Source organism: Eremomyces bilateralis (assembly GCF_010015585.1).
Source record: "Eremomyces bilateralis CBS 781.70 unplaced genomic scaffold P152scaffold_2, whole genome shotgun sequence".
Classification (NCBI taxonomy): Eukaryota; Fungi; Ascomycota; class Dothideomycetes; order Eremomycetales; family Eremomycetaceae; genus Eremomyces; species Eremomyces bilateralis.
The window spans coordinates 1530512-1557704 of NW_022985068.1; the positions used below are offsets into that span (position 1 = coordinate 1530512).

Here is a 27193-nt window from a genome sequence, read left to right on the forward strand (position 1 = left end):
CGCGACGCGCTGATCAAAGTCATCATCGGAGTGCGTATGCTCTCGACACTGGTGTGGTGAGAACCACCAGGTACAAAATATCATTGGATCGAAGAGGGAGACCAGGAAGGAACCCCGCATGAGGAGCCTGTTGATGTTGCAGAGGACAGGAACACGCTAGTCGATGGTGTATTCGATACGGGTTGACGCGAAAGCTGCTGATAACTACGGAAAAGGATCGATGAGAGTACGTATGGGATTCCTAGCAGTCTTCGACCTCGGGAGAGAAGAAAATGAGCTCTTGGAAGCGGAGAACTATGCACCGAAGCAGGGAACAGTGAAAGTCGATATCAAAAGATATATATTGCTCGATGCGTACCGGTATTGTTGGGGAGTAACTCAGGCCGTCAAGTTCGGAGTTCAGGGTGTGTGCATTGGGCTTGTCCAGGCATATGGTACCATAAGACGGGACGACGCCTTCAAGGCAGATGCGAAGGAAACCTACGCCACATATCGATGCGACTGAACTTCCTTGATACTTACTTCAGTTCCGTACACTTACGTGTAGTCACAGCAAAGATACCTTAAGTCTCGGCCACCACACGATGGATGATTTATGATTTTGGACTCGGTATCACGAGCACAAAATAATCTACTGTAGTCAGCTCAAGGGACGCCACGTGCCGCCGACGTCATCCGAAGGACGGTCAACATAGCCATGAACGCGTCCCGAGCATGCCGAAGGATTGTGATTACTTACCGGGCTATTTATGAATAATACGGCCCGATGGCTTCAAATCTGAACGCATCTTCGCGATCTTTGTTTCTTATGTCCACTGTACTTCAAGGTACGTACCGGAACTGGTCAGGTATGACATAGCCTAGTGTATCAAGTTTCGGATAAGGTAACTTAAGCCTTGAGGTTTCGAAGAGCCTCTTACACGGCATCTAAGCAATATCGCGCGTTTAGCTGGCTGCCAGAGACCCTGAAAATTAGAAGTTCTCTGTTGCGCTTCTAAAATGGGCACTTCAGGCGCTGATTTGGACGCTTCCCACGCGTCGGAGATGTTGCTGCCAAGACCACGGAGAAGTAGAATGGAATCCAACGGCAAAGGAATCGTGGCCGCAAATGCTCTAAAAGGAGAGCCTCCCGCATCGGCTCTCTCGAGGTACCACTTCGATCCTCCACATCCGGTCTCTCCAAGGTTACTGACCATGATAGCGGGCGGACCACACCAATTCCATCCGATGCGCCGCCATCAACCCAGGCGACGTCGTCGGTCCGGAAACAAATCCGGGCGCAGAACAAGTCGCGTCTGTTCCCGACTATCGACTATGCGCCGCGCGTGTCGCATTTTGACCCGCGAAGTGAGTACACCAACTTCCGGGGGTTCTTCGTTCTCTTCTGGATTTCCCTGGCGATCATGGCGATCACCGCCATACTTCGGAGCTTGAAGGAGACGGGGTATCCTTTGAATGTCAGTCAATGGTCTCTGTTTACGGAGAATATTGGGGAGCTAGCGTTAAGCGACCTGCTTATGGCGGCAAGTACAGTGTTGTGTTTGCCGTTACATCGTCTATATATGTCCGGAAGTTCCATACTCAGATGGAGTAAATCCGGAATAGTCATTCAAGCTATCTTTGAGGGGATGTGGTTGGTATTTTGGGTTTGGTACGCGTTTATATTATCCATGGCGTGAATCAAGCTGACCATTCCACAGCTGGCCTTTTCTTCGGACGTGGACATGGACGGCGCAAGTCTTCTTCACGCTCCATATCCTTTCATTATTCATGAAGATGCACTCATATGCGTAAGTGATGCCCGGAATAACAGGAGCTTCTTCTAAACCGAGTAGGTTCTACAATGGGCATCTATTGGAGACCCGACACCGACTGCTTGGACTAGACTCCCCTTTAGCGGCAGCGTCTACATCCGCCACAGAATCAGCCGCAGTCCGATATCCATCGGCCTGGTCCGAGAAGATGCCGCCCGATGGGAGAAGACCCTCCAAAGAGATCAACGTGAATGGAATAGTTCACTCTGCAGCTGTTGAACAATTGCGAGAAGACCTAGCTTTGGAGCTCACATCGCCGCTGGGTCGAATAAGCTACCCGGCCAATCTAACCTACCTGAATTTTGTCGACTATCTTCTCTGCCCGACCCTGTGCTATGAATTAGAGTACCCGCGGATGCCGACCAGGGATTATATGAACCTATTCTACAAATCCCTCGCCGTATTCGGCTGCATCTTCCTCCTGACCGTCACCTCCGAAGAGTTCGTTATCCCCGTCCTCGCCGAGTCCTCCGCGCGCCTCCACATGATGCCGCCGCCGACCCTCTCCGAACAAGCCCTCATCCTCGCTGAGACCATCTCCGGCCTCCTCTTCCCCTTCCTCATCAACTTCCTCCTCGTCTTCCTCGTCATCTTCGAATACCTCCTCGGCGCCTTCGCCGAGATCACCGGCTTCGCCGACCGCCATTTCTACGACGACTGGTGGAACTCGCGCGACTGGCTCGAGTTCTCGCGGCAGTGGAACATCCCCGTGCATCATTTCTTCCGGCGCCATGTCTACGCGGCGCTGAGCAGGCCGGTTCCGCTTAGCGATGCCAAGCCGCCGACGTCGAGGCCGGTGGCGACGGCCATTACTTTCTTTGTGAGTGCGATTGCGCATGAGTTGGTGATGGGCTGCATCACGAAGAAGTTGAGAGGATATGGATTTGTGATGATGATGATGCAAATCCCGATCGTTATGGTTCAGAGACATCCCCTGGTGCGGGGAAGAACTTTGTTGAATGTAAGTAAACAACATGCTCCGTCATGTTTCCAAACTAATCATTTATAGAACGTTCTGTTTTGGTGTTCAATGATTCTCGGACTCTCCATGGTAAGTTCAGATCTACAATCCACACCATATGCATCGCTAATATCGACAAGATGTGTGCATTATACGTCCTAGTCTAGGACATCTAAGCGCTTTTATAGTTATAGAAATCCCATCTCACTAGACATTTTCAATGTGAAAGGGAGAGCAATCTCCCGTGTTTAATCTTCTCATTCGCCTGTGCTGCATACACACTATCCTTGAAATCGTAAAACGACAACATCAGCGGCCGAACGTCCACGTTCGACCCCGCCCTCCCACCAGAATGCGTCCCACCCTCAGGTCATTCGAAGATGCACGGCACAAAGACAAGACGACTGGATAATGCTTGTTCACGCGGGCTCGGACCAATCCACCTGTTCGGTGATCGGAGCGCCACCATCCACCGAATAATTGAGCTTTAGCCTCAACCGAAGCTTGGCAGGCGGCGGCTATTTCAAAATGATCAGCAACGTCAACGAAAAGGGGTTCGAGATACTTACGCCGCTGACTCCCACCACCCGCATCTGCTGCGACGCCTCCGCATTCGGCGCAAGCTCCGCACTGCTCAGCGCCTGCAGCTGCAGTTTCTGCGACTTGGGCACCGCGGCCTGCAGCGCGACACCAGTGAACCGCGCCGTGGCGCCGTCGTTTTTGAACTTGGCCAGCACCTGGACGGCGTTGCCGGGGCGTTGGCAGGTGAACGAGATGCGGAGGTCGTTCTTGTGGTAGACGAGGTGCTCCGCGGCGGTGGGTGGCGCAGGGGAGCCGATACCGCCGAGGATATCGAGGGAACCGGAGGGGGCGGGGGACGGGGTGGTGCTGGGTTGATTGGAGTTGAAGAGGTCCATGATTGAGTTGACGTTAGAAGTGGCGGGCTGCGAGGGCGACGTCGATGGGTCTGCTACAGGGGAGGGGCTACCGCCGAGAATATCAGCGAGCAGATCTGCATTTTTCTGGCCTCCATTCGTTGTCGGCTTGGTCGATGGGCCCGCCTCATCGGCGCCACCCATGAGATCCAGAAGCATGTCTTCGGTGACTTGGTTCGATTTCTTCTTCTGCACGGTGGAATGTCGCTTCTTCGTCGCTTCGCCGAGGACTCGCTGCTCTTCTCGGATTTCCGGCGGGGGCATCCGCTCGAGCACACCGCGACGGACTTGATCGTACGACATGAGGTGCGTGTACTCGACGGCGCGCTGCTGGATCTCGACGTCCAAGTCGGTCTGTCGGGTCCGAAGGAGTTGCCGGATCCGCTCGACCTGCGTTTGATCGGATAGCCGAGTTGTCAGCTTCATTGCAGCCGTCACGATGTACTCCGTCACGATCTTGGTGCTGTAGCTGCTGCTGAGTATAGTCGAAAACAAATCAACGAGATCACTCTCTTTGATATCCTTCACCAGCTCCTCTTCCTCATATTGGCCTCCTTGGAGAAGGGCGTCGGCATATTCGCCGATCACCCAAGCACCGGCGAGGTTTAATCCTTCTTGAGTAATGTCATCCTTTAAGGCAGCATAGAGCTTCTGGGCGGAATAGGTTTGTAGTTCGGTGGTAGTTGCAATGAGTCGAACAAACGAGGAAAGGATTTGTTCCTTAACATAGTTGCCGGCCTGTCCACAAGATTAGCCAACACTGCCATAAAAGACTTGTGATATAGTTACCAGTTTGAGAACTCGTAGCATAGTGTCAATGTGCCATCTCTTGTTCGGCGCAAAACGATCCGCCGCGATACCGATCTGTGAAGTCATAATCGGCTTGAACTCGTTATCCGCTACCTCGAGGAATGAGAGAAGCTCGCGGATCAAGACGCGGACGTTGCCTTCATTGATGAGGGTGAAGCTAAGATCCAGTGCTCTTCTGCGAATGCTAATGTCGGGATCCCGCAAACAATCCAAGATCGTGTTTCGGTGTCTTTGGACTGCGTTCGGCTCAACAGCCACCACTTTGATGAGGGTGTTCAATGCGACGTAACGTATATTGTTGTCTCGGTTGGACAGGAACTTCCCCAAGATATTAACCCCTAGGACTCGCAGGCCCGAGTCGGCTTCGATGTCGAGGATGGTAAGGACGGATTCGTAGAGGATAGAGTTACCGACGTTTTTGGACGCATCGGTGTTAGTCGCGACCTGTTCTGGTCAGTATGGAGAATAATATTAAAGGACGTACGAAGGGTACCTGTGCTAGGATGTCATTGATCTGGTCGCTCGTCTCTTGGTCCCCTCGTCCCAAGACTCTAAGCAATTGCAAAATCTTCACCTGTAAGAATGGGTCGGTTATCCCGGACACATCATGTTCGGGGGCATATCCGGAGTTCGCCAGACTTTTCAGGATCTTGACAAGCCCGGGTACCAGCGGTCGAAACACATCGATCACGCCCTCAGCTTCCTCCAGCTCCTCCTCCAGCTCGCACATACTCGTCGCTAATGTAAGTCCACAGAGTAGCACGCCATGGTTTCGATCGGAGAGGAGCATTTTCGCCTTCTCGAGGAAGTGCTCCTGTAGGTCGGGAACCTTTCGACATATCCGCATGGCGCAGATCGCTGCCTTTCGACGAATGTAGGGGTTCGAGCTCGATAGTATGGTTTCGACTTCCGGGAAGAGATCTCGCGACATCTCGATCGACGCAATGTTTCCGAGGGTCACTAAAGCAAGACCGACCACATATTGGTTCGAGTGGTTGAGGTCACTGTATTCTTCAATCAGCGCCAAATCCTAGGACTCGATGAGAGCATTATCCTTACTTTTTCAGCGAGTTCGTCACCAAAGTCAAGACCTCCTGATTTTCATCCAGCAGGAGCATCGTCCCCAGGTAACCCAACCGCTTGTCCGCAAAGCGCGGTGACGCCAGCAGCTTTAGGCATTCGATCTGCCCAAAGTGTGTCCGCTCCCCAAGGGTGAAGAGGTATAGCAACTTCGCGACATTGTTTCTCCTGCGGAAGTATTGGTATAAGATCGACGTGCTATTGAGCGAAGGGGTACGAACCTGACATTGGAGTCGTGGCTCTCTTCCCGAAAACTGGCTCGAATCGCTGCGCTTTCTTTCTGCACGACGGCTCGCTCATCCGCAATGGTCTTCGCGGCGCGGACATTGCGAATGAACTGCTTTACTATAGGATACTATTAGCATACGACGCTTGCAACGTACGGTCATGCAACGAACAGGAGCTCATGGTTGATCTTTATGTCTGACCCAAGTGCGGGTCAACGATCGAGAGTCATGGACTGGGGGACAGTTGGCAGGGACGGAAATGGACAATCACCCGAGGATAAATGCGTACAACCACTTAAATAGGGATTCAGAATGTAGTTGACGGCCGTATGTGAGTTGCTGTTTCTAGACATCCACAGTCCACATAGGCTTCAGATGTACAAGTGGGAGTTTCCACTCTGATGCCACCATCCCTGATTCGTTTAGCTTGACCCAACCGTGGCGGTGCAGTCTACTCCATTCACGTTCACATTGTTGCTATTCACATCGGATTTGATTGCGACAACAATAATAATAGGAGCATAATTCATATTGACGCTTCAATCTGATTGCAATTTGCACCTTTATTATTGGGTTTGGGTTCTAAAACATACAAATACGTGTTTCTTAGTGTTTTTTAGTGTTACTAACCAGCGTCTCCCCTTCATTGCTCCTGACGTTTACCTGCAAACTTGCACCTCAATTTGACCTCTGGAAAGACCAAGTTTCATCAACCATCGAATAATTCCAGATTCGGAGCTACAACCTCAATGCGTAGGGACCAAGTTACTCAAAGAGCTTGGATTACTGTCCCACCGAGACTCCGCGCCTGCCATAGAAGAATACCGTCCACCCTCAGGAGAACACTGTGATCCCGATGGGTCCTAAGAAAGGGTCAAATTCGAAGGATGATTCGTCCAAGAAAGGTGGGAAAGGAGGGAAAGGAGGGAAGGATCCCTCTGGCGACAAAACTACTGGGAAGCTGAAACCCGCGAACAGCATCAACGTAAGGCATATTCTATGCGAGAAGCACTCCAAGAAGGAGGAAGCCTTAGCAAAGCTGCGAGACGGAGCCAAGTTTGATGAGGTTGCCCGGGAATTTTCTGAGGACAAGGTAATCCGCCACGCTCTCCTCTGGGGACATAACAGAAGTCTAACTTTGTGCGAATTCTTCAGGCTAGACAAGGTAACTATATCGTCCCAGCCCATGGAGTACGATGTTCAAGTCCGAGCCCCAGACACTAACTCGCGTATCAGGCGGTTCATTGGGATGGAAGACGCGTGGTTCGTTGATAGCCGAGTTTGAAAAGATGGCATATGAGCTCGAGACGAGCACGACGGGGAATCCGAAGTATGGAGAAGTGAAAACCAAAGAAGGTTATCACATCGTCATGGTCGAAGGGAGGAAGTAATGTGGAAGTCTTTCATGACGCGGGACGGATTCGGACAGGAGGCGGTGGTCAATGACAATCACGATATCAGTAGCATATGAATCAAGCTATGATAATGTCTTCCAAGTTCATTCCTCAGGATGTTCCTACAAAATATATTAGATCTCACTGTCATACCCTTTTCGAAATTGTGCGGGAGTCAGGTCGATGTTTGTTCATATTGGTTACTTGGTTGATCAAGACTCGTCACGTGCCCCGACCCACATCGTCAACTTGACCTTGAACCTCATCATCAGACCACCACTTGCTGCATCTACACACGACTCGAAGCCGACCCCAGTCCCTTGAACATCCATCTGCGCAACAGTCCACTGCATCTACGATGGCCGGGTGAGCTCCTCTTCTCCCAATTGCTGCATCGCAGACCCACGACGTCCCATACTGACCTCGGCGCTCGCAGCTTCGTCTTCCGCGAGAACAGGGTACCGCGGTACCAGCGACTCTTCGCACGCCATGATAAGCTCCGTATCTGGCAAAAGGTTCGATTCCATGATTCTCGAGGAAACGGCAAAGCAATTGCTGGCCTCCTGGCGACCGACGAGAGGCTAATCATCGCATGACAGAGCCCCCGGGCCCCGTTTGTCCTCTACCCGTACTACCTCTTGACGGCAGTCTCTCTTGGTGGTAAGATCTTGGAACGCAATGCATCCGCAGGATACAATGGCTAACATTTACTGTCTGAAGGGTCGATGTACATGATGGGCCGCATGGTTATGGTACGTTTGGCTAGCAATGGAATCGGTATCGGAGCTAACATGGTATCAATAGGGCCACAAGACCTGGTTCGGAAAGGACTAGACGCTGTTCTCCAAAACTCGTGTCAATAGAAGTGTACTCTAGCATCGCAATCAATGACGATATCGGTCGAACTGAAATACGATTTCCTATGCTGTGTCCTGATTGTCCATTGCACGGCCCCAAATCCAGGAGGAATGTTCCATCGAACGTCTTAGTAATATGTTATACCGTCCCCGAGTTGCCTCAAACGTTCCAGAAAAACGTTCTGAAGAGAAGACGACGTCTCATCGCAGCACTAGATCCTGTGCAAAAGGTGCCTTGCCTCAGCTTCAGACACACAACGGAATCTATCGAAAATTCAAATCGATCCTGTAGAACCAAAAGGCTCTATTTAATTAATTAATCCTTCTATCTATTCTTCTACGAAAGGGCTCCTCTAGCTTCCATTTGATGTAATAAAGATCCAGTTTTTATCAGCTTGATCGTTTTGATATGCCAAGCCTCGCATCCCCAGACAACCCGGACAACCGAAGATCCCAGCTGAGAGCTTTCGTGAGCTTTCGCGAGCTGTCCATGTAATCGTGTTCAGAACCTTTTTCGTTGGGATGCTCATGCAGCGTCGGTTACTTGGAAGGGAAATCTCAAATCTGCCCGAAATCGATTCCGGCCTCGACTTCCAGACCCCCGGCTTCGTGAGATTACGCGACCTCCATCCAGACCCACTATGAGACCTCAATCACGATAGCTCCATCGCTCCCTCACCAGTTCCACCATCAGCTATCTCGAACACTCTGCACCATGGCCGACATTATCAAGGGCCTCTTCGGGGGCGGCAAAGCCCAACAATCCCCTCTTTCATCTGCAGACGATGGTGGGTCGCGCAATTCGCCCGGGACAGCGATTCTTCGCAACTAACACCCCGTGATAGACTTCGCCGATTTCGCCGGAGTTCCTGATCCATCGCCGGTGTCCATCCCGATCTCCTCGCCGTCATTTTCGCCTGCGAAGCCATCGCTTGGGTTAGCGACCGGACCGTATCCCTACACGAAATGGTATCGCGTGTGGGAACGCGCGTCACCGAGCGACTTCATCCTGGAAGCCATCATCATCCCCGTCATTGCCATCGTGGTTCTGATTCATTTCTGGGGGAAGCGACGAAATCAGCGCACTGCTCATGCATGGATAAAAGCACATGCGCCGGTCCTCAAGAAGGAGTTTGCCTCGGTGGGATTCGAGGGGAGGAAGAAAGACGACGAGCTGGATGACAGTGAGCTCGTTGACCCGGCCAAGCTGCTGAAAACCAAGGCGTTCAATGAATACACGACCTATGCGACCGGTCGCCAGAATGTGGCGTTCGTCGATATTCGCATCACGCTATTGAAGTGGTACAATCCCGCGGTCATCGCCGGGGAGAACCTGGTCAATCTGTTCTTCGAGAGCCTCGAAGCCACCCAAGAGCGGGTGCAGGCCAACCTCTACTGCTTCGACGGAAAAGAGAGCCAGCTGGCTCCCGGATTGGCAGGAAAGACGCCGAACTCCACTTTCGACGGGTTCGTGTGGGCGATCGTGCATAAGGATGCCATGAGGAGGCTGCGGGAAGGGCAATACGACCTTTCTCTTACGACCACCAAGGAGCACCCGAAGCTACCCAATTGGGCGACGATAATGACCGAGAGCGCCGAGATCACGGACACCCTGCTTACGCCGGAGCTGATCAAAGCCGTCGAGCAAGCGGGCGACTCCCTCGAGGCGCTGATCATCTCTGACCAGCCGATCGAGCAACCCACGAAGTACTAATCCCCCTGCTTGCCCCGATAGTGCTTGACTAACACCATCCAGGCTCGAGGAACTAACCAGCCGCAAGCGCGTCTCCATCAACATGCGCCTCCCCTCCTCCGGCGACTACGCTCCTACCATCCCACTGTTCCACTACTTCCTCCGCCTCCCCGACCTCCTCGTCAGCTCTGCCCGCTTCCGCCCCGAGGTGATGCGCCGCGTGAAGCAGACGCGAGAGGAGGAGTCGCGGAAGATCCGCAAGGCGACCGAGGGCGAGGTGGCAGAGGAGCGGAAGATGAAGGCCGACCGGGAGAAGAAGGAGAAGCGGGACGCGCAGCTAAAGAATATGAGCGCGGATGAGCAGCGGAAGTTTTTGGAGAAGGAGAGGGAGAAGGAGAATCGGAGGAAGTCGAAGCGGCAGACGATGCGAGGGTAGGGGATGTGATGTGGTGGGGTGTTGATGTAGGAGCGTTCTAGTGGAGATGTGTAAGGGGTATTCTTTGTAATTGTATGTGATTAAACCTGATAGGATGGCACACTTCGGTCGATAGCGTGAGCTGTCTACGCTGTTGCCTTGCTACAGATAATTGAAAAGCATTTGCTGCATTGCGCTTATCCATTCGTCCCGCTCAATATGAGTATTTACAATATGTACAACTATTTCGCTAAAGTACCAGAGATCCGCTTCAAACTATGGAATCTTCGTTTGGATCTCGCCGCCGCCTTCGCCTTTTCTTCCGGTGCCTTGAACGACTGCGGCGATCGGACAGACCAGCATCGTGCTTTAGCTGCTCGACTAGCGGCCCCATGACAAAGTCGCTCTCGGGACTGCTGTGATCGCAGAGCGGCGAATACTTGAATGGTAGAAGCCAATCTAGGATGGTATATCCCATCAGCTCCTGCATGTTCCGAAGGCGACTGATGTAGAACGGGTTGTCGCCGGAAGGGGTTCGTAAAATGGCAAACTTAGCACCGCCAGCTCTTCGTAGTGTAGATGCGGATCCAGGGTCGCCATTGACTGCATGTGCCCCTGATTCAACATTTTCCCTATTATTAGCATCCTGGCCTCTGATGCTCAGGCGCTGAAAAGGGTACGTGACCTGTGTATAGTGAGCGCTTCCACCTTGCCCGCCATTGGCGTTGGACGGCGATGCCCCGAAATTCTGGGCATCCTCGTCAATCCGCACCGCTAGAAAGTAAATGTGGTTTCCTCGGCCTAGGTTATCCACCGTTGTCAGGTTCAGGAGAGCGAGGTGGATTGTTGATCCCCCAAGGCCGGCCGTGAAGAAGAAGAACAACGACGCTCTATGTCTCGTTTAGTTCGACTATATGGCAGTGGTAGGATTTGAAACTCACATTGCTAAAACGACGATCACATGGGGGTCTATTTCCGGTAGCTGTAAGTACGGTCAGCTGGATCGTCCAGGTTCAGCCAACATCCTTGCCATTCGGCGCATATAGAATATTATGTGGTAGAGGTTACTCACGCTGCGTCTCTGCACCGATACGACATATGCCAATAGACTCATTATGAATCCAGTACATAATGCTGCATATACCAAAAACTGCACGAAGAACTTCATATTGGTTTCAGAGACGATACCGCCAACCCTATAGATAAGAATTAGCCAGTGTGTTCATGGTAAATATTAGAATTCGTATTGTATTTTGACTTACCATGGACAATAGTGATCCATCCGACGCACACATCTTCCCAGCTCGCTAGAATGATGGGTTCGGTCCGGTTTCCAGTTCCTGCATTCGATGCACCAAATAGGAAGCCCTGTGTAGTCGCAAACAAATATATTCTTTTCGTAGAATTTCTCTAGACCAGGAGGAGGTGGGACTTCCCCTTCTAGGATGGCTCGGCGATCAAGCACTCCATCTGGAGCATAAGGATGGCCAGTGCCTTCTAACGCTCGGTTGACATCATGAGACTGTATGCGCGAAGCCGTTCGAGAGCCGTTCTTCGCATCGTTTGTTGAATTGGCGGAGGGAAGTGACACCGCCTCTTTTCGGGGGACAAGGCCAGGGTCCGTGATTATGACCTGGATGATCCGAACATAGGGCACTATCCAAAGGACCATGAGGATGAAGAAGGCAACCAGAATGCCTATCATCGTCGGCGGCTGTGAAACGAGGCCTAGGTCAGGCGGCGGGCGCAGGAAGAACCGGACTGTACACCGATATCAGACAAATCCAGGGATGATAAATGAGGCGAGTCAACGGAGTCTAGGACATACCGCACACCCTTTCAACCACGACATAGCTGGCATACCCGCTGATACCGAACAGTATCACTGGTATCGCTCTCGCAGCCCATTTGTTCATCGACCTCTGGGTTGCAAGCCTGTCCATTTCCATGATCGCGTGTTCCCTGCTCTTTCATGTTGTCGCCTGTCGGGCGGATTAGGAGGGGCTCATGTTGGCTTAGAGTCTGGGCAGGATTAAGGCAATGAGGTTGAAATCAGCCCTCCGTGCCTTTGACAGAGATTCTGAAAATTGAGGTCGAAGAGCGATTCGACTCCGCCCGGGTGGATGCCAGACGCAAGTTTGAAGCACCTCAAGGCTCAAAAGTCCAGTGTTGATGACGTCGGAGTAATAAAGCAGGCGGTGCCGGTTGATGTTCGGCTCGACCTGCCATGCCGACAGACTCAACCTCACCTCCTTCTTTCGCCTCATTTACAGCTCACTTCGGTGAACCGCTTTCATTATTCTATGCATACAGGGCTATCAACTTGGTGTTTAGTGTTGCCAAATTCATATTCACCGGAATTTTGAATAGAAACTGTGTTCGTGTTTCCATACCAGTGCGTTCACAAGGACCATTTCGATGCGCAACCACACAGTTCGAAGGGCTACGTATGGGTTGAGTTATTTATCCGTATCTGGAACATCCGGGTCAGATAGAACCACCCTCTTTCTATAATTATACTATCATCTTGAGAAATGCGAGATGCGAAAAGTATAAAGAAGGGCTAGCTGTACTGGTCATCTTATTCCTGAGTCTTGCCTCTTCTTCTCGCGCTGCGTATCGTAATCCGTTCATACTAGCTTCAGTAGGCAGCGGTCGGGATATATCCCGAGAGCTCAGCCACAGTCTTTTCCCTCATCTTGTCAAGCCCGACTTTATTTATCGCATTTTGGATATGGTACGTTGCCCGGTAGCTGTCGCTTCACTCCGGAGGCAATCTCTAGTGCTGGTGAGTCGAATGAGCATCTCCGTCTATTGCCATCTCCTTTGACTCATTGAACCCTTTATCTGACCGCTTTACCTAGGGCTGTTTTCTACTCGCACCGAGCTTCGAGACTTAGCATGTCTCCGTGCACGTGGACCTTGGTGCGAAATTTCAAGCCGTGAGGCTTCTCGGTGAACTCTTAAGGCCAATTTTCGCTCCTCGATGCCTTGGCCTTATGCTACTCCCTTGAGAGAACGGCCTCAGGTCCACAATGTGGTCAACCTTTCAGTTACTAGTGCCCAACGTAGAATCGACCTGGGGCTAGGTCATCTTTCTACTACACCGCCTATCCGGCTTCCTTAATCTGGATGCCGGAGTGGTACTATTCACATGACCTTCAAGTTTATCTTTGGTCATTGATTCGCTAATACTAATAGTCATGGGCACCGGGTCCGACAAATCGTTCGATTCTTGTCTCTTACCAAGGTCATTGCCGACATCATCAGGCAAACTCAGGCGCCAGCTTCCTGCCTCAGGAATCGTCACAGCCTCCTTTACTGTATCTCCAGGATGCCTACGCCAGGAAGGTTTCACCGAAGCTGGCCGTAGACTGAGAGTTCGGCCATGATGCGATTATGCTCCGCCGCGAGAAATCTGCCGCGAGACTGTTGTTATTCGGCAGGTCCGCCCCATTGTGATTCCGTTCTCACCTTCGATCGACTAGAATGGACATAGTTGGTCCACCGTTTCGGGACCGTTCATGTCGTCTCTCCTTGTTTGCGAGTCGAAATCGACCTCTTTCGCTCGATGCCCAACTCTTGCGCGCCAACCAGGTCCTGGATGGATTTCGACATCTGTATCGCCTCAGGAAACCTTCGAGCAACCCACCGTATCCCTTCGACGATGCTAAACGCCTGAAACACTTGAAATTCCGCAGCAGTTATCGGCCTCCTTTCTTCGTGCCCGAGTCGGAAAGGCATCGCCCTAATTGTGGCCCAGGTCAACTTTCTCTTTTGAGTTGTGTGCTGAGGCGTTTGAAGCGCATTTGGATGCCTTTTTTCTTTCTCTTTAGTAGGTATAAAAATTGAGGTTGGCTCCCTTGAATCTGTTATTGCCATCATCTCACCAACTCTATAATCCCAACGACAAGTCTATCGACTATCTTTTCAATCGAACTCAACGAGTTCAGCTTCAGCTTTCTCGTTATATTCTCTCTTCAATATGATTTTCACCACCATCTCGGCCGCAGCGTCTAAGGAGGAAGTCCACGGACCTACAAGAATCCAAGAGGCCATCCACATGGCTCATCCTTTCGATGCTTCGAGCATGCAGCCTCCTCGTTCCGCAGGGTACAAGTTGGCTGGAACCGAATCCTCGGGCTGCAACGATCTCTTCGACCACTCCATCCAGCCATTATCCTGCCCAGAGACGGTTCAACTATGGAATTGCTGTGCATGCCGTGACGGTCCAACCGCAGTTGCACCGTCGTGCACTAACTGTGGACACTATCGGTGTGGTGCATGCCCAGTCAGCTATGGCCCGAAATGATAGGATCGTGCGGCTACCAACTTCCACTCCTCACCTTTCTCACTTTTACTAACGACTGTACTTAGCCCCTCTCTGGATCTCGAGAGAATTTCACCGGCTCGTCCTCCTACTGTTATACGCGACAACGGAATCTTTTCGGACTAGCGGGTTTATGCATCATCTTTCATCAGGGTAGAATGGCAGGCACGCATAGGAGCAATCCGTATTCAGCGCAAGAACTTTCTTTCACATGGACGGGGTCGACGATTGATTTACAAACTCATGATTTCCTTAGGTTATGAAGCGGTGGTAGTCAGCACGATATCTCCTATTGCACGTTGTCCATCTTTGAGGCGTTTCCCATACGGTTTCATCTATCACAATAACTTCTGATATTCAACGGAGCCCCTGAGCCTTTCCTTTCGTACAAGCTGCAACATGTGATTATTCCTCTGTGATTATTCCCTAAGCAGCGGCATCGCATTCTCAGCATCTCGCCCCTATTTTCGAAGACATGACTGCCCTCAAAACTGTACCATGTCCAGCAGGCAGTAATAAACACGCCAACTGGGGAGCTGCCAGGAACCAGAGGATCACATCATCCACACGCTTTGGACTTCTCCGGCCATCGAGGACACTTCTAATCCGCTTGCTTCCGTCGTTATGGCACTTTCCAACCTCTCTTCGTGTTGCCTAATGTGGTTGAGGTTGACATGTGAGATGATCAAACGACTGAATAGGGCAATTCCTCATCCTCCTCCCTCCCAGCGCTTTTTGCGGTACGTTCCATACCTCTACAGTTTACCAGTACCCATTTCCCAGACATACTCTATCGCCCAATTTCGAGATATCTTACCCAGTATCGTCTGAAGAAATACCGAACGAAGTCATATCTACCAAGCTGTTCGCTAATTCATAACATTCGACCAATGGCTGTAATAGGACGGAGCCACTCACGGAGAGCTACTTTTTCAAGCGACCACTCCGTGCCGGCCTCCGGGTGCCTCTACGTCGGCAACTCGCCAACTCTGCGGCGGGGGAACAGGGAACAGTCTCCCCACCATTTGACAACCCACTAACAACTACAGGCCACAAGGTGGATTCCGAGTTTTTGTAACGCAGGTGACAGTCGCCACACCCTAACTTAACCACCTTGCCCGGCTCGAACCGAATGGGTTAAGGCGATTCACAAATCACAATTGACAGTTGACAATGAGGAAACTTCGGTCTTCGACAGATCGTGGGTCGGATGAAGTCCCGATCTGTGTGCCCTACCCTATGCCCGGCTCAATCGGCGGCTCGTAACTGCATCGTATCAATTGGTTGGAGGTGTGATTTTCCTTGTGACATTCTGCCAATCCGGCATGGGTGCATGGCAGACCACTAATAGACAATACATAGTACGTATATACTACCAGGGAGCCTCACTGCCTCAGCGACGGCGCTGGGTCCCGGCTCCAACTTCCATCCACGATGTGGATTCACGATCATTGCTGAGAAATTGGAAGGACCTCGAGGAGCATGTGAACGCTATCGCAGGCTCACCGCCGATGAGGGAGGGGGAATTATGAAAAATCTCTCCGACTCTCACAACTTGGTTCAAGGTGAAATGTGTTGTCCAGGGATGTCGCTGGCTTTCTTTTCCTTAGTAGTAGGGTACATCGAAGTGATTGATAATTTCATGCATTATTATTTTGTATTCTGTCCCTGATGTCAAGCAAAATGAACACTTAAGGCTAAAGGACAAAGGGGTTTTTTATATTTTCGGTTTTTCCTTATTTCTTGCCCAGAATCCCCAGCTTCTCCAGATTCTCATGTGGTCAGATCCCAACCTGATACCCGCTTAGCGCCTTGGTCAAAGGCCGGGGAATTCTGGGCGCCGCACCATACCGAACGTTTAATCCACACCATATCCACATCAATTTCTCGGACGCCGATCTGCACCCTGTCAAGCAAGCATAATAGGGCTTGACGAGTCTACGCGACGTCCGAAGCGAAGAAACCAACGGCCGGCAACGGACAAAGGGAGTAAAGACATGGATCAAGATTCAAGGGGCGGAGAAGCCTCTCTTCTTGGAATATATTCGAATAATTACTGCTTTACCTCAAACCTATCTCGAATCTCGCGAGCAATCATGCTTTGTCTTGCCTTCCACTATGAGAGTATATCCTGAGGAATATGTGGGCGCAAGGTCTGGGTTAGGTTCGCACGATACTCCGTATTAAATCGCCCTGCATTGCTTTTTCTGACTTCCACAACAAGTCTCTATCTGCCACCTGAAGATGAGTCCCGGACGATCATGATCTAGGGATCTAGGACTTACGAACTCTTCCCGCAATTTTCCCTTTGCTTTTGTTCCGGTTTTCCGCTACTATTGGCCGGGCCCCTGGACGGACACGCGCTTACATCCCTAGTAGGTGTTAATCAGTATAGAACCCATGCAGCTAGCCCGTTCCCAGTTAACAGCAATAACTATCCAGGACAGGGAAAGGGATGGTAAGTAAGACGTATCGTGCTAAGCTCCTAGCAGCATATCCAAGCACTTGGCCAATGGCAAGAAGTCAAGGAACTCATCTCACAATATTCACATGCCTCTTCGCCAGTCCATTTCCGCCGGGAGCTTCAAACTATCTATATAAAAATGGACATGCTCGTAAGTCGCGCTTCTGATTATGAACAGGGTGGCCGAGGCCGCACTAGAGGAGTGCTGCCACGAGAGGAAAGAGCCTGGATATTTAATTAACCGTATCGTCCCACCCCGATACGGAGGCATAGGACTCTGGCCATTCCGTCCGTCAATCTCCTATCGTGAGAAGGTCCTCCCTCTATCAAGATGCGTTCCACCCTCCTCCTTGCGGCCCTCGTGCCCTTCGCGGCGGCCGCCGCCGTCAAACGCGAGGCCACCCCGACGGTCATCGCCCCCGTCCCCGCCGCGACGGTCATTGGCACAGCCGGTGACAAAGTCGAGAGCTTCCGGGGTATCCCGTTCGCCCAGCCGCCGGTGGGCAACCTCCGGCTGCGTCCGCCGCAGCCGCTGGACGCGCCCCTGGGGAAAATCGACGGGACCGAGTCGGCGAAGGCGTGTCCCCAGATGTTCTTCACCACCGCGAAGGAGCAGCTCCCGGCGAACTTACTGGGCACCTTGATGAACCTGCCGCTGTTCCAAGAGGTGCTGAATGCGGGCGAGGATTGTCTGACCCTCGATGTCTTCCGGCCCGCGGGAGTCCCGGCCGATGCGAAGCTGCCGGTGCTGTTCTGGATCTATGGCGGTGGGTTTGAGTTGGGCTCGACCTCATTGTTCAACGGCGAGAGCATGGCTGAAGCGTCCGTGGATACGAACATGCCCGTTATCTTCGTGGGCGTCAACTATCGCGTGGGAGGCTTCGGTTTCATGCCCGGCAAGGAGATCAAGGCCGACGGGGCCGGGAACTTGGGCTTGCTCGACCAGAAAATGGGCCTGCAGTGGGTAGCGGACAACATCGCGGCCTTCGGCGGCGATCCGGACAAGGTCACCATCTGGGGCGAGTCGGCTGGAGCGATCAGCGTGCTGGACCAGATGATCATGTTCGATGGCGACAACACGTACAAGGGCAAACCGCTCTTCCGCGGGGCGATTATGAACTCGGGAGGAATCATCCCCGCCGACCCCATCGATGGCCGCAAGGGCCAGCTCGTCTACGACTCCGTCGTGAAGAACGGCGACTGCGCCAGCGCGTCCGACACCTTGCAATGCTTGCGCGAGCTGCCGTATGACGACTTCTTGGACGCCACCAACTCTGTTCCGGGTATCCTGAGCTACTTCTCCGTCTCTCTGGCCTACCTTCCCCGGCCCGACGGCTTGTCGCTGACCGATTCCCCCGACGAAGTGGCCCTTGCCGGCAAGTTCGCCAAAGTTCCATTCATCATCGGTGACCAGGAAGACGAAGGGACGCTGTTCTCCCTGTTTCAGACCAACATCACGACCAACGAGGAGTTGAACACGTACCTTAACACCATATTCTTCCCGTACGTCGACCCCCCGATCGTCTCGGGCCTCGTCGACACATATGGAACGGGTGCGCTGGAAAGTGTCACCGAAAACTCGCCCTTCCGGACTGGATTAGGGAATTCCCTATACCCACAATTCAAGAAACTCGCCGCCATTCTCGGCGACCTCACCTTCACGTTGACGCGGCGTGCCCTCCTCGACGGCCTCGCAGCCGTGGCGCCCGAAGTACCGTCGTGGTCATACCTCGCATCCTACGACTACGGCACGCCGGTGCTCGGGACCTTCCACGGCTCGGATTTGCTGCAGGTGTTCTTCGGCATCGTGCCGAACTACGCCAGTCGGTCGATCCACTCGTACTACTTCAGCTTCGTGTACAACCTGGATCCGAACGAAGGGGACCACACGTATATGAAGTGGCCGCAGTGGAACGACGGGAAGAAGAAGCTGATGAACTTCTTCGCGAATAAGGCGGAGCTCATCAATGATGACTTCCGGCAGGATTCGTATGAGTATATATTGGAGCATCGGGCGGAACTCAAGATTTGAAGAACCATAAAGTCGCTGCGAGGATTAATTGATTTATACTGTAATGTTTTGGTTTTGCAGATACGATTAATGGAATAATTGCTGTCTCCCTTGTTGCTTGTTCGTCCTCGTGAGGAACTTAGGCCTGTCAATTGGAGGGAAATGATAGGAACCATGTTGGAAGTTCACATGGCATTCTCGCTAGATCCGTCGACTCTAACACGTAAGTAATGTTTTCCTCGGTAATAATAGTTGTCATCCGCCTCATTCAAAGCAATCCCAACCAGACTCCAATATTTCTTTCCGATGAACTATTCAACCCCCCGGTGTGTAATACATCCGAGACGAACTCCTCGTTCAAGTAATCCGTGAACGCCCTGACCAATGCCCGGGTCAAGAAAACCGAACAACTCTTAAACAGTGACGAAGAAGGCATATCCAATCGCAATAGCGGCCGTGGCTACTGCCCAGATCCCTCCCCAAATCGCACCTCCGTATTTCGTCGCACCCATCACTGTGGAACCCGTCTCGACGATCGCGTGAAACATTTGGATGCTCATCAAGTACAGTGCGCGCAGGAAAATGCTCGCGATTCGCTTCCCGGCGATGGTGGAAGGATTGAGCGGCCCAATGGTATGGAGAAAAGTCCCCCATACACTCGCCGTCGCTGGGTCGAAGGCTTCCCGGTCTCCCAGCTCCGCTGCAGTGGGCTCGAACCCCTTTCTAGCAGCCGGCGCAAATATGAAGGCTCTAATGGCGGCTGCAACCGGCAGCAACAAGAAGGGAAGGATTATCTGGAATTCCTTCGAATGGGCGCGCTCGAAGCTGATGGCATCGAAGTACGTCGCGATCTGAGCCGTGAGGGCGCCATTTCGATAGAAGAAGAAGAGCGACACGCTATAGACGGCTGTGGCGAAGAGCGTCGTGACCAAAGTGATTCTTGGGTCGTTCAGGACACTGTTGGCCGAAGCAGGGAGCACGGGATCGGATGGTGGAGTCGGATACCATGGAGTGCTGGGCCGGAGGATCGTGAAAGGCAAAGATGTTGCCAGTGTTGATATAAGGTACAGAACAAGACATGTCATTACCGACACGTTCTTAAAGGTATATAAGAACAGGTAGTGAGGGGCCCATGTCGCCACGCAAGCGTTCCAGGCATCCCTATCTATTGCTCTAATCAGCATTTGAACGTTCATAGCGATTCGAATACATACCGTCGAAATTTAAAATCCACATAGTCGCGATGGTAAAGAGCTTCAGGATCGGTATCAAGGCGTTGAGCTCCGGATCGCCTTCTCGAGTCGGCCGGCGAGAGACCGACGTAATCTCGGTGCTCGCCCAGAACGGCATCGCCCATAGGAACAAAAGGTTCACCATAAAACTGAATCCCATGCAGTTGACAAACCCTCGATAGCCCTGCAGGTAGTCCCCCTCGGGCTCAATTACTTCGATGTACCTCCCGCGACGGCGCTCGATGCCCTTCGCAAGGGTTCCAAAGACCTTAGACGGCGTGGAGTCGACATCGGACAGTTCGGGTTCCGGAGACACGCGAGACTTCTTCGATCGTGTCGTCGTCCCCTTGGACGCCGCCCTAGACGTGGATGCTTTACGGGCGCGCGACCTGGTGGCTTCGCGATCGGCTGTCTCGGTTGAGTCGCGGGAAGCGGATTTGCGGTGGCTTGGAGCCATGGTTATGATCTCGAGCTGCTTCCACAGAGTTGAAATGGCGGGGTGTTAAGGAAGCGATGTATTATGTCTGGAAACAGACGAGACGGGTGGCATAAACATGAAGACATGAATGAAGCTGAGAAGAAGTCAAGCACGGGTGGTGGCTGGGAAATGCTGCGAGATGCTCTGGCTCCGCGTCGCGACGTCACTCTGACCAGTAGACTGTATCAGCCAATCAGAATGCGATGCAGCTGTCCATCACAACTTGCAGCCTTGACGCCTTGTTGTCTTTGTGGCGGCCTTCATTTCTCAGGTCACAAAGTTTCATGTTCCAGTCCACAGCAATCCCGAGGCACCAGACGGAGTATGTTCCGAAGTCAGGTCAAGTCACAACGTTGGTCTCGGTTTGATCTTAACAAATTTCCATGTCAGTAAGATTCATGTTGCAAACTCAAGGATTAGGTACTGATCATATCATGGTCTAGATTCATGGACCCGGCTCTGTGAACCCTCTCTTGGTTTTGTATCCACTTGAATATCTCCGTATCCCAGCGGCGAGCACTCCATCTCTCCCCTCAGCGTCAAACAGGTAAACTCAAAAGTCATCCGGACTCCATCGAGTATTACAGCAGTCAACTACGCATTGATCAACCTTAATCAAGTCTGAATACCACCATTCGAGCGCCGGTCCTCCTGTCGTGAAGGTGATCTTCAGATCTTGAAGTTGGGGTTGGCCAGCTGTGCATCAGGCCTGGCGACGGGGTGCTCACTGTCCGACATCTAAGAGAATCTGTGGGATCTCTAGGTGTCGCAGTGAAGAGAGTGAACGGGGTATGGAGGGGATGGCTGGTCGCGTGTATAGGTAATGCCAGGATCTCTTCAAAGAGTTCATACCGATCACTACGACCTTGACAAGCCAATACTAATGTGTTCAGCGTTCGATAGAGCATGTCAACCCCAGAGCCCCACCATCGAGGGTTCCCATCATGATCTCAATATCCAATTCATCCAAACAATATTACAGATCTGCTGTAGCACCTGCCCTCTCCAACCGTAGCATGGCCTCTCCCTTTCTAACCCCCTCACTCATCCCACCCTCCTCTCAGTTCCTTGCCGCTCTTCTGGCTTTCACGTAGAAGGAGGTGTGTGTGACAGACGTTTAGCTAGACTTCGAACGGGGATAGATTGTGACACGACGGAGAATAGAGGCTAACCTAACCACTGCAACATCAAATGAATAGAGATGGCGTGAATATGGGAAATAGGTCCGCATCTGGGTGCAGTCCCCGCAAATACAGAACTGAGACAGGAACGTGGCGGTATCCAGATGTCGGATAGCATAAAGAGTTCTATTACAGAGGTACTCTAACTTTAAGTAGAAAGTTCATTGCGGAGCTTAAGCGAGAGGGGATTCGACTCATTCGAGGCACTGAAAGCTCACGGACCTAAAGTCGTGCATGGAGGTTCGTAGGGAATAAGAATCTAGAGCTGCTCAGGACCAAGTAGCCCGACTCCTAGAAGAACCGGCAATGAAGCTAAATCGCAGATATGTCCCTTATATCCAGTAAACCTGTTCCAAATCCCCGTACCCGAATACCTCGGGCGTGATTTCAACGATCATACTTAACAAGGAAGGTGGCCGAAGCAGCCCATGGCGCTTTGACGCCTCATCTCGTTCCACGACATGGAGCGATAACGCGATAAGTCTCTAGGGCAATATCCACATGTTCTGCGCATTAGCCTATTGGCGGTCCCAGGTGTTCGACGCGTCCTAACTCCTAACCGCAGATCAGACGACCGCATGCGCAGACTAGCTTGTTGCTGTCAATGGGAGATAGCAGACTGGGTGTACGGCTTGGGGAATGGAGGAAAGCGAAGGGAGGGGATGAGGAGATAGCAGGACAAAAGGAGGTGTTGAAGACGCGAGAGAGTCGGGATGATATGTGAATTAAGGGTTGACGACATCCCACTGAGAGTGGGGGTCAACGGAAGGCGAGAAGCTGACTGGGGAAGAAGGGATGCGACTTGTGAGTAATTAGATAAGGAAATGTTCGAAATGCCATGTTCAACGACCAGTGGTGTTCGAAGTTGGAGTGTGAACAGAATAGCCATTTCCAAAGATCATTATACCGGAATAAATTGAGGAGACAGACAGCCTTGAACCAGTGGGCCACGGGTATCAAATAGCCCGTTTCCCCAAATAATGCTTCACCCAACACGTGGCACTACATATACTGGTATCCATCCCTACCATCCACTCATCACGATGCTAGTGCAAGTCTTTAAGGTACAGTACAGGCGTAAAGGTATGATCGGTGGTTTAATTGTCCATCAGGATGCTCAATGACCCTTCTAGGACATCAAAAACGGGTCAACTAGGCACGATTGATGCCATCCAGATCTCGCTTCGGTACCGCAAGACCATCGACCCAATGGATTGACCTGGAGATATTATCCATAATTCCGTATCCAAATCCGTGGTCACGGTTCCTGTTTCAACCCGATGAAACCTCAATCCAAACGTTCAGGCGCTTTCTCGAAGACGATGAAGTATCAAGTACCTGATCCCCCCAGCCAATTGAGATTCCCAACGAATTCCCCACTGCGACCTTTGCTCCCTCCACCAACCGTACCTCCCCACCAGACCCCACCCCTGAGCTCCCCCCTCGGAGATACTCAACCACGGACAGACCGCCGTCCAGACCAGGGAGCGACGAGCTCGGAGACGCGCCATCCGTTAACTGCAAACGGTTCCGCCGCCGCCAATCATGGGCAACCTTCCCCGCGTTGGCCGAACGGGCGCTGGATTTCAGAGATGCGTGGCCTTGAAAATTTTTCACGGCCAATGAGGGCAGCCTGATGGAGGGGCCTAGAGCCGATCGAAGTCCGTTCGCTCGACGTGACGGCTCGTCGTGTCGCCATGAACGTAGGTCAGTGACGACGGTTCGTGAGACGGTGTGATGATTCTTCCAATCGTCTTGAGTCGAGATGACTTGGGAAGATGATGCATCAGGTTCAACGAACGCCTGTATTAGAACCATCATCTACAGAATCATTAATCTATTCACCAAGGTAGGTATTACTGATGACATCGTTTGCGATTTGGATAGGATCTTATCCTTGCGCTCAACAAAAGGTTGAAGCTTTGGCAGAATCGGGTGCTTGACTGGAAAAGTCGGATGCTGCCGATGCTCAGAGCCGAACCATTCGGCATGCCGGTAACTCCGTAGATCGAGTTGGAAGGACCCAGGGTTCATGCCCCTTTCTCATCTGCATTGGGTATCAAAATAGAAACGCCGGATGGAGGTCCTTGAAATCGAGAGGCTTTGAATAGTCACTCTTCTAGAACCCCATATCACTTTAATCATGGTGTACCTGGGGGGTGCAAGACTCTAAATGCGGGAGGAAGCTTGAAATGCAAGCCTCAACTTGCTCAATCTATTCCGAAAACCAGATACATTACTATCTATGCAGTGAAGCCAATAGCCCTAGATCTTACCGTGATACATCAGCATCTTGGAACGGGTGCCATGGTTCGATGTTCCCCTCTTTGCTCCGATGGTACATATCGACATCCTCACATGTACCCATCAGGAACTTCTACGCGATCAAAGTACGATCAATTCCATGCTGTAGTATGCTCAAGGCGTGTGGCTTGTAGCCTTTCCCCTCCAATTCGCTCCGATCCGACCAATTGGGGACAATGGCCCAAGACCTGCTCCGGTGCTCCCATCTTTCCCCCCGCTCCAATCCACATCGGACGTGAACTCCACCGGAACATGGGGGCGTTCTCGACATTTCTCGCCTCTCGGTCATCTGCAGCAAGCCAGCCAGGCGGGCGTGTCCGCGTGTGGCCAACAGAGCCTGGTTGACGACATGGAAGTGGATTTGGTGCCGTTGTGGACTAGAAATGCCCGAGCCCATCCACCCGATCGAAAGCGAACCACCCGCCCCAGCTTTTCCATCACTCATTCCATTACCCAACCGTTTACCTCCCACCACCCAATATCTCCCTCCCCAATCTTGAACCGCTCTTTATCGATCGACCTTGCTTTTGTCTTGTTATTATTAACCGTTCCTACACACCATATCTTTCCAGCCCAAATTTCCCCCCGCCGAACCCGGATTCCCGACACCGTGGGAGGGCCTCCCCGTCTCGTCCCCCTCGTCGCCCTGCGATTCCTCCCGTTGGGGTGTGTCGGCCAGGCTTAGGTCGGCGGCGTTCCTGCAGATGTCCGATAGCAGATCTCTCGACGATTTGGCCGCCGCGCCCGCGGTCGGGAGGGAGGAGCATTTGCGAGACGTGTCGACAGATTCGCTACAGTCCACGCCCGAGCCGGAGCCTGAAGCATCGCAGGAGCATAATCTTCAGCAACCGAAGCGAAAAGGTGGGCGCAAGCCGGTGAGCACTCTTGATTCTCTCTATATCTCTCATGTTTTGTGTTGCTATTTGAATCGGACTATCACCATTGCAACTATCATTCCGAGTCAACACCCACGTTCTGTCTCAGTTTTCCTTCGTATCCTTTCCTTCGCATGTGACCGTGGACTCCCGCATATGGCCACCGCATGTCGTCAATGTCGAGACCCCAGCTAATCGAAGCCAAAAAGATCTATGCCACGTCCGAGGAGCGGAAGCAGCGCAACCGACAAGCGCAGGCGGCCTTTCGTGAACGGCGGACCGAGTATATCAAGCAGCTGGAGGCCACCATCAAGCAGCATGAGGAGACGCTGCAAACCCTCCAGGCCAACCACCGCAATGCCGCGGACGAGTGTCTGATGCTGCGGTATAAGAACTCGTTGCTCGAACGAATCTTGCTCGAAAAGGGTGGGTCCCCCTGGTTCTCCGCGGAAGCTCTCAGCTTCCTTATCACGGCCAAAGCTCCCATAGCTAATCTCTGAACTCAGGGATCGATGTTCAAGCCGAACTCCATGCGAAAGGAGGCAGTCCTCAACTCGGCGCGACCCGAACGACCACCGCACCAACACCCATTTCCAACCAAGCCCGCTTCAGCTTTCCCCGAGCAGCAACCAACCCAGCCCGCCGCTCCGTCGGCGCCATCCCCGGAAATCCCGATGGCGCTCACCCCCTCCAAAACCGCTCCCCTCACCTCCAACCAACGCCCACTTCGCAGTCCTCCTCGCCCCCCACCACCTCGACCCGCTCCCCGAACTTCCTCCCGCAGCCCAATAGCAACATGTCCCCGTCCTTCAACGCGGTGCCGGGGGCCACCGGTCAACCTATAAGACCGCAGCAACCGCCCCCGCTGCGTCCGCAGGGCAATCCACGGCAATCACCCGGTCGACTGGTGACCAGCTACCCGAACTCGGGGGCGGCGCAGAACGGGCCGCGGAGCGCGCCGCATCAATTCTACCCCTCGCCATTCCAGAACCACATCGATCAGCTTGGTATGTAACCACTTCCACACGCCATATCATGTTATCTCCCCTCTCAAATCACCGTCACGTCCTCCTATTCTAATTGCTAACCTCCCCCCAGAGCAAGAATACGACGCCGAAGCCGACATGGTCGACGAACCCTCCCCCAGCGACCCTCCCACCGCCCGCTCGCCCTACCCCCACAACTACTACAACCCCGCCTCTCAAATGCAAAGCATGCCCCCCCCTCCCGCCGTCGCCTCGCAAGGGCCCAACCAACCCTTCCCCCCGCCAACAGCCGCCCCGCCCCAGCCACCCCAGCCGCAGCAGCGGCGGCCACCGCCGCAGGGGGAGAGTGGGATGAGCGGGGCGAACCGGTTGTTCGATCCGTATGATCCGATTTTGGACGCGGATCCGTTTGGGTTGTCGGCGAGTATGCAGTTCCCGACGCAGTTTACGTATGAGACACGTTGAGGGGATGGAACGGGTGCCGTTGGATGTTATATCCTTTTCTTTGTATGATGTGGGACCGGGGTGATCATAATGTTTGGGGCTCATAGCGAGCTCAGCACGTGCCAAACACCGCGCACGAGAGTCACTTGACCGGGGTTTCACAGCGCTTTAGGGTTCGGATCCGAGTACGGGTATGGCGTTTTAGCTGGGAGCTTTTTACGGGAATCGCAATGCATGAACTGGGGATGATTCTTCCGCCGGTGCAGCTTTTGACATGGCCAGACAGCATCGGGCTTTTCCTCACCGGCGTTGCGCGTCGCTGCGGTTTTTCAACACAAAAGTTTCAACAAGCGTTGGGGTTTGGCCTTTTGCGACACTCCACGAGACGGGAGGGACAAGGCAGGGCTTGTTGTGGATATTCACGACTACAACCAAACTGTGCATACTGCCTGATGGCTGATACCCCGTTGTCTCTGTTGATGGTCCAGAACCTTTTGTCTGGATGAGTACTGTGGAGTTCTGGTCTGCTTGATGGGCAGGGAGCGCAGCCGGATGTATTCTACCTTACTAGCGAGATTGGTCGAGCCAGCTGCCAGGGAAGATCGGGTGTAATCCGGTGCTCTGGGTTGATGTCGGACTCGACCAATGTACCATCCACTTCTTCTATACTATCGATATCCCACGCTGTTGATGTGATGTCAC

The 27193-nt window shown here is 52.5% G+C and overlaps 10 protein-coding genes across 10 annotated transcripts; 7 read left to right on the top strand and 3 right to left on the bottom strand.

The window, feature by feature from the left end:
- The first annotated feature begins 739 nt into the window (after window positions 1–739).
- Window positions 740–3244, top strand: P152DRAFT_428738 (uncharacterized protein). Its single transcript, XM_033677340.1, has 6 exons — window positions 740–1148; window positions 1202–1651; window positions 1701–1790; window positions 1836–2775; window positions 2824–2865; window positions 2916–3244. Exons 1-6 carry the CDS (start codon window positions 1000–1002, stop codon window positions 2940–2942), a joined length of 1698 nt encoding a protein of 565 aa, XP_033538185.1. The 5' UTR covers window positions 740–999; the 3' UTR covers window positions 2943–3244.
- On the bottom strand, window positions 2915–6186 carry P152DRAFT_479075 (Adaptor protein complex AP-1 gamma subunit). Its single transcript, XM_033681692.1, has 7 exons — window positions 5999–6186; window positions 5822–5945; window positions 5580–5768; window positions 5014–5524; window positions 4500–4964; window positions 3345–4448; window positions 2915–3293 (listed from the first exon to the last, which is right to left on the bottom strand). The coding sequence occupies exons 1-7, from the start codon at window positions 6006–6008 to the stop codon at window positions 3195–3197; spliced, it is 2502 nt and encodes an 833-aa protein (XP_033538186.1). The 5' UTR covers window positions 6009–6186; the 3' UTR covers window positions 2915–3194.
- A 121-nt stretch (window positions 6187–6307) lies between these two features.
- P152DRAFT_454801 (FKBP-like protein) lies at window positions 6308–7371 on the top strand. The gene is made up of 3 exons (XM_033678658.1): window positions 6308–6920; window positions 6983–6992; window positions 7064–7371. Exons 1-3 carry the CDS (start codon window positions 6684–6686, stop codon window positions 7216–7218), a joined length of 402 nt encoding a protein of 133 aa, XP_033538187.1. The 5' UTR covers window positions 6308–6683; the 3' UTR covers window positions 7219–7371.
- A 287-nt stretch (window positions 7372–7658) lies between these two features.
- On the top strand, window positions 7659–8055 carry P152DRAFT_388783 (uncharacterized protein; the record flags this gene model as incomplete). The annotated part of the gene is made up of 4 exons (XM_033675946.1): window positions 7659–7736; window positions 7821–7881; window positions 7942–7973; window positions 8026–8055. Coding segments are annotated over 4 exons (201 nt in total), but the record flags the coding sequence as incomplete, so codon positions are not given.
- A 509-nt stretch (window positions 8056–8564) lies between these two features.
- P152DRAFT_454802 (DUF1682-domain-containing protein) lies at window positions 8565–10391 on the top strand. Its single transcript, XM_033678659.1, has 3 exons — window positions 8565–8866; window positions 8924–9785; window positions 9835–10391. Exons 1-3 carry the CDS (start codon window positions 8794–8796, stop codon window positions 10205–10207), a joined length of 1308 nt encoding a protein of 435 aa, XP_033538189.1. The 5' UTR covers window positions 8565–8793; the 3' UTR covers window positions 10208–10391.
- Window positions 10392–10457: 66 nt separating this feature from the next.
- On the bottom strand, window positions 10458–12486 carry P152DRAFT_428752 (zf-DHHC-domain-containing protein; the record flags this gene model as incomplete). The annotated part of the gene is made up of 6 exons (XM_033677341.1): window positions 12015–12486; window positions 11449–11947; window positions 11259–11382; window positions 11128–11168; window positions 10791–11076; window positions 10458–10736 (listed from the first exon to the last, which is right to left on the bottom strand). Exons 1-6 carry the CDS (start codon window positions 12133–12135, stop codon window positions 10458–10460), a joined length of 1350 nt encoding a protein of 449 aa, XP_033538190.1. The 5' UTR covers window positions 12136–12486.
- Window positions 12487–14171: 1685 nt separating this feature from the next.
- P152DRAFT_446200 (uncharacterized protein) lies at window positions 14172–14498 on the top strand (the record flags this gene model as incomplete). Its single annotated transcript, XM_033677910.1, has 1 exon — window positions 14172–14498. The coding sequence occupies one exon, from the start codon at window positions 14172–14174 to the stop codon at window positions 14496–14498; it is 327 nt and encodes a 108-aa protein (XP_033538191.1).
- Window positions 14499–17076: 2578 nt separating this feature from the next.
- P152DRAFT_505146 (acetylcholinesterase/Butyrylcholinesterase) lies at window positions 17077–19012 on the top strand (the record flags this gene model as incomplete). Its single annotated transcript, XM_033682421.1, has 1 exon — window positions 17077–19012. The coding sequence occupies exon 1, from the start codon at window positions 17312–17314 to the stop codon at window positions 19010–19012; it is 1701 nt and encodes a 566-aa protein (XP_033538192.1). The 5' UTR covers window positions 17077–17311.
- Window positions 19013–19404: 392 nt separating this feature from the next.
- On the bottom strand, window positions 19405–20680 carry P152DRAFT_446202 (uncharacterized protein; the record flags this gene model as incomplete). The annotated part of the gene is made up of 2 exons (XM_033677911.1): window positions 19405–20156; window positions 20206–20680. 2 exons carry the CDS (start codon window positions 20678–20680, stop codon window positions 19405–19407), a joined length of 1227 nt encoding a protein of 408 aa, XP_033538193.1.
- A 4210-nt stretch (window positions 20681–24890) lies between these two features.
- On the top strand, window positions 24891–26512 carry P152DRAFT_470570 (uncharacterized protein; the record flags this gene model as incomplete). Its single annotated transcript, XM_033680986.1, has 4 exons — window positions 24891–25061; window positions 25271–25487; window positions 25568–26068; window positions 26160–26512. The coding sequence occupies 4 exons, from the start codon at window positions 24891–24893 to the stop codon at window positions 26510–26512; spliced, it is 1242 nt and encodes a 413-aa protein (XP_033538194.1).
- Between the last annotated feature and the right edge of the window lie 681 nt (window positions 26513–27193).

Coding starts and splice junctions, on each gene's coding strand:
- P152DRAFT_428738 (XM_033677340.1), top strand. CDS start 1,000: ATGGGCACTTCAGGCGCTGATTTGGACGCTTCCCACGCGTCGGAGATG. Junction 1,149..1,201: donor CCCGCATCGGCTCTCTCGAG/GTACCACTTCGA, acceptor TGACCATGATAG/CGGGCGGACCACACCAATTC. Junction 1,791..1,835: donor ATGAAGATGCACTCATATGC/GTAAGTGATGCC, acceptor TAAACCGAGTAG/GTTCTACAATGGGCATCTAT.
- P152DRAFT_479075 (XM_033681692.1), bottom strand. Junction 5,525..5,579: donor GTGACGAACTCGCTGAAAAA/GTAAGGATAATG, acceptor TGAAGAATACAG/TGACCTCAACCACTCGAACC. Junction 4,449..4,499: donor TGCTACGAGTTCTCAAACTG/GTAACTATATCA, acceptor TCTTGTGGACAG/GCCGGCAACTATGTTAAGGA.
- P152DRAFT_454801 (XM_033678658.1), top strand. CDS start 6,684: ATGGGTCCTAAGAAAGGGTCAAATTCGAAGGATGATTCGTCCAAGAAA.
- P152DRAFT_454802 (XM_033678659.1), top strand. CDS start 8,794: ATGGCCGACATTATCAAGGGCCTCTTCGGGGGCGGCAAAGCCCAACAA. Junction 8,867..8,923: donor TCTTTCATCTGCAGACGATG/GTGGGTCGCGCA, acceptor ACCCCGTGATAG/ACTTCGCCGATTTCGCCGGA. Junction 9,786..9,834: donor CCGATCGAGCAACCCACGAA/GTACTAATCCCC, acceptor AACACCATCCAG/GCTCGAGGAACTAACCAGCC.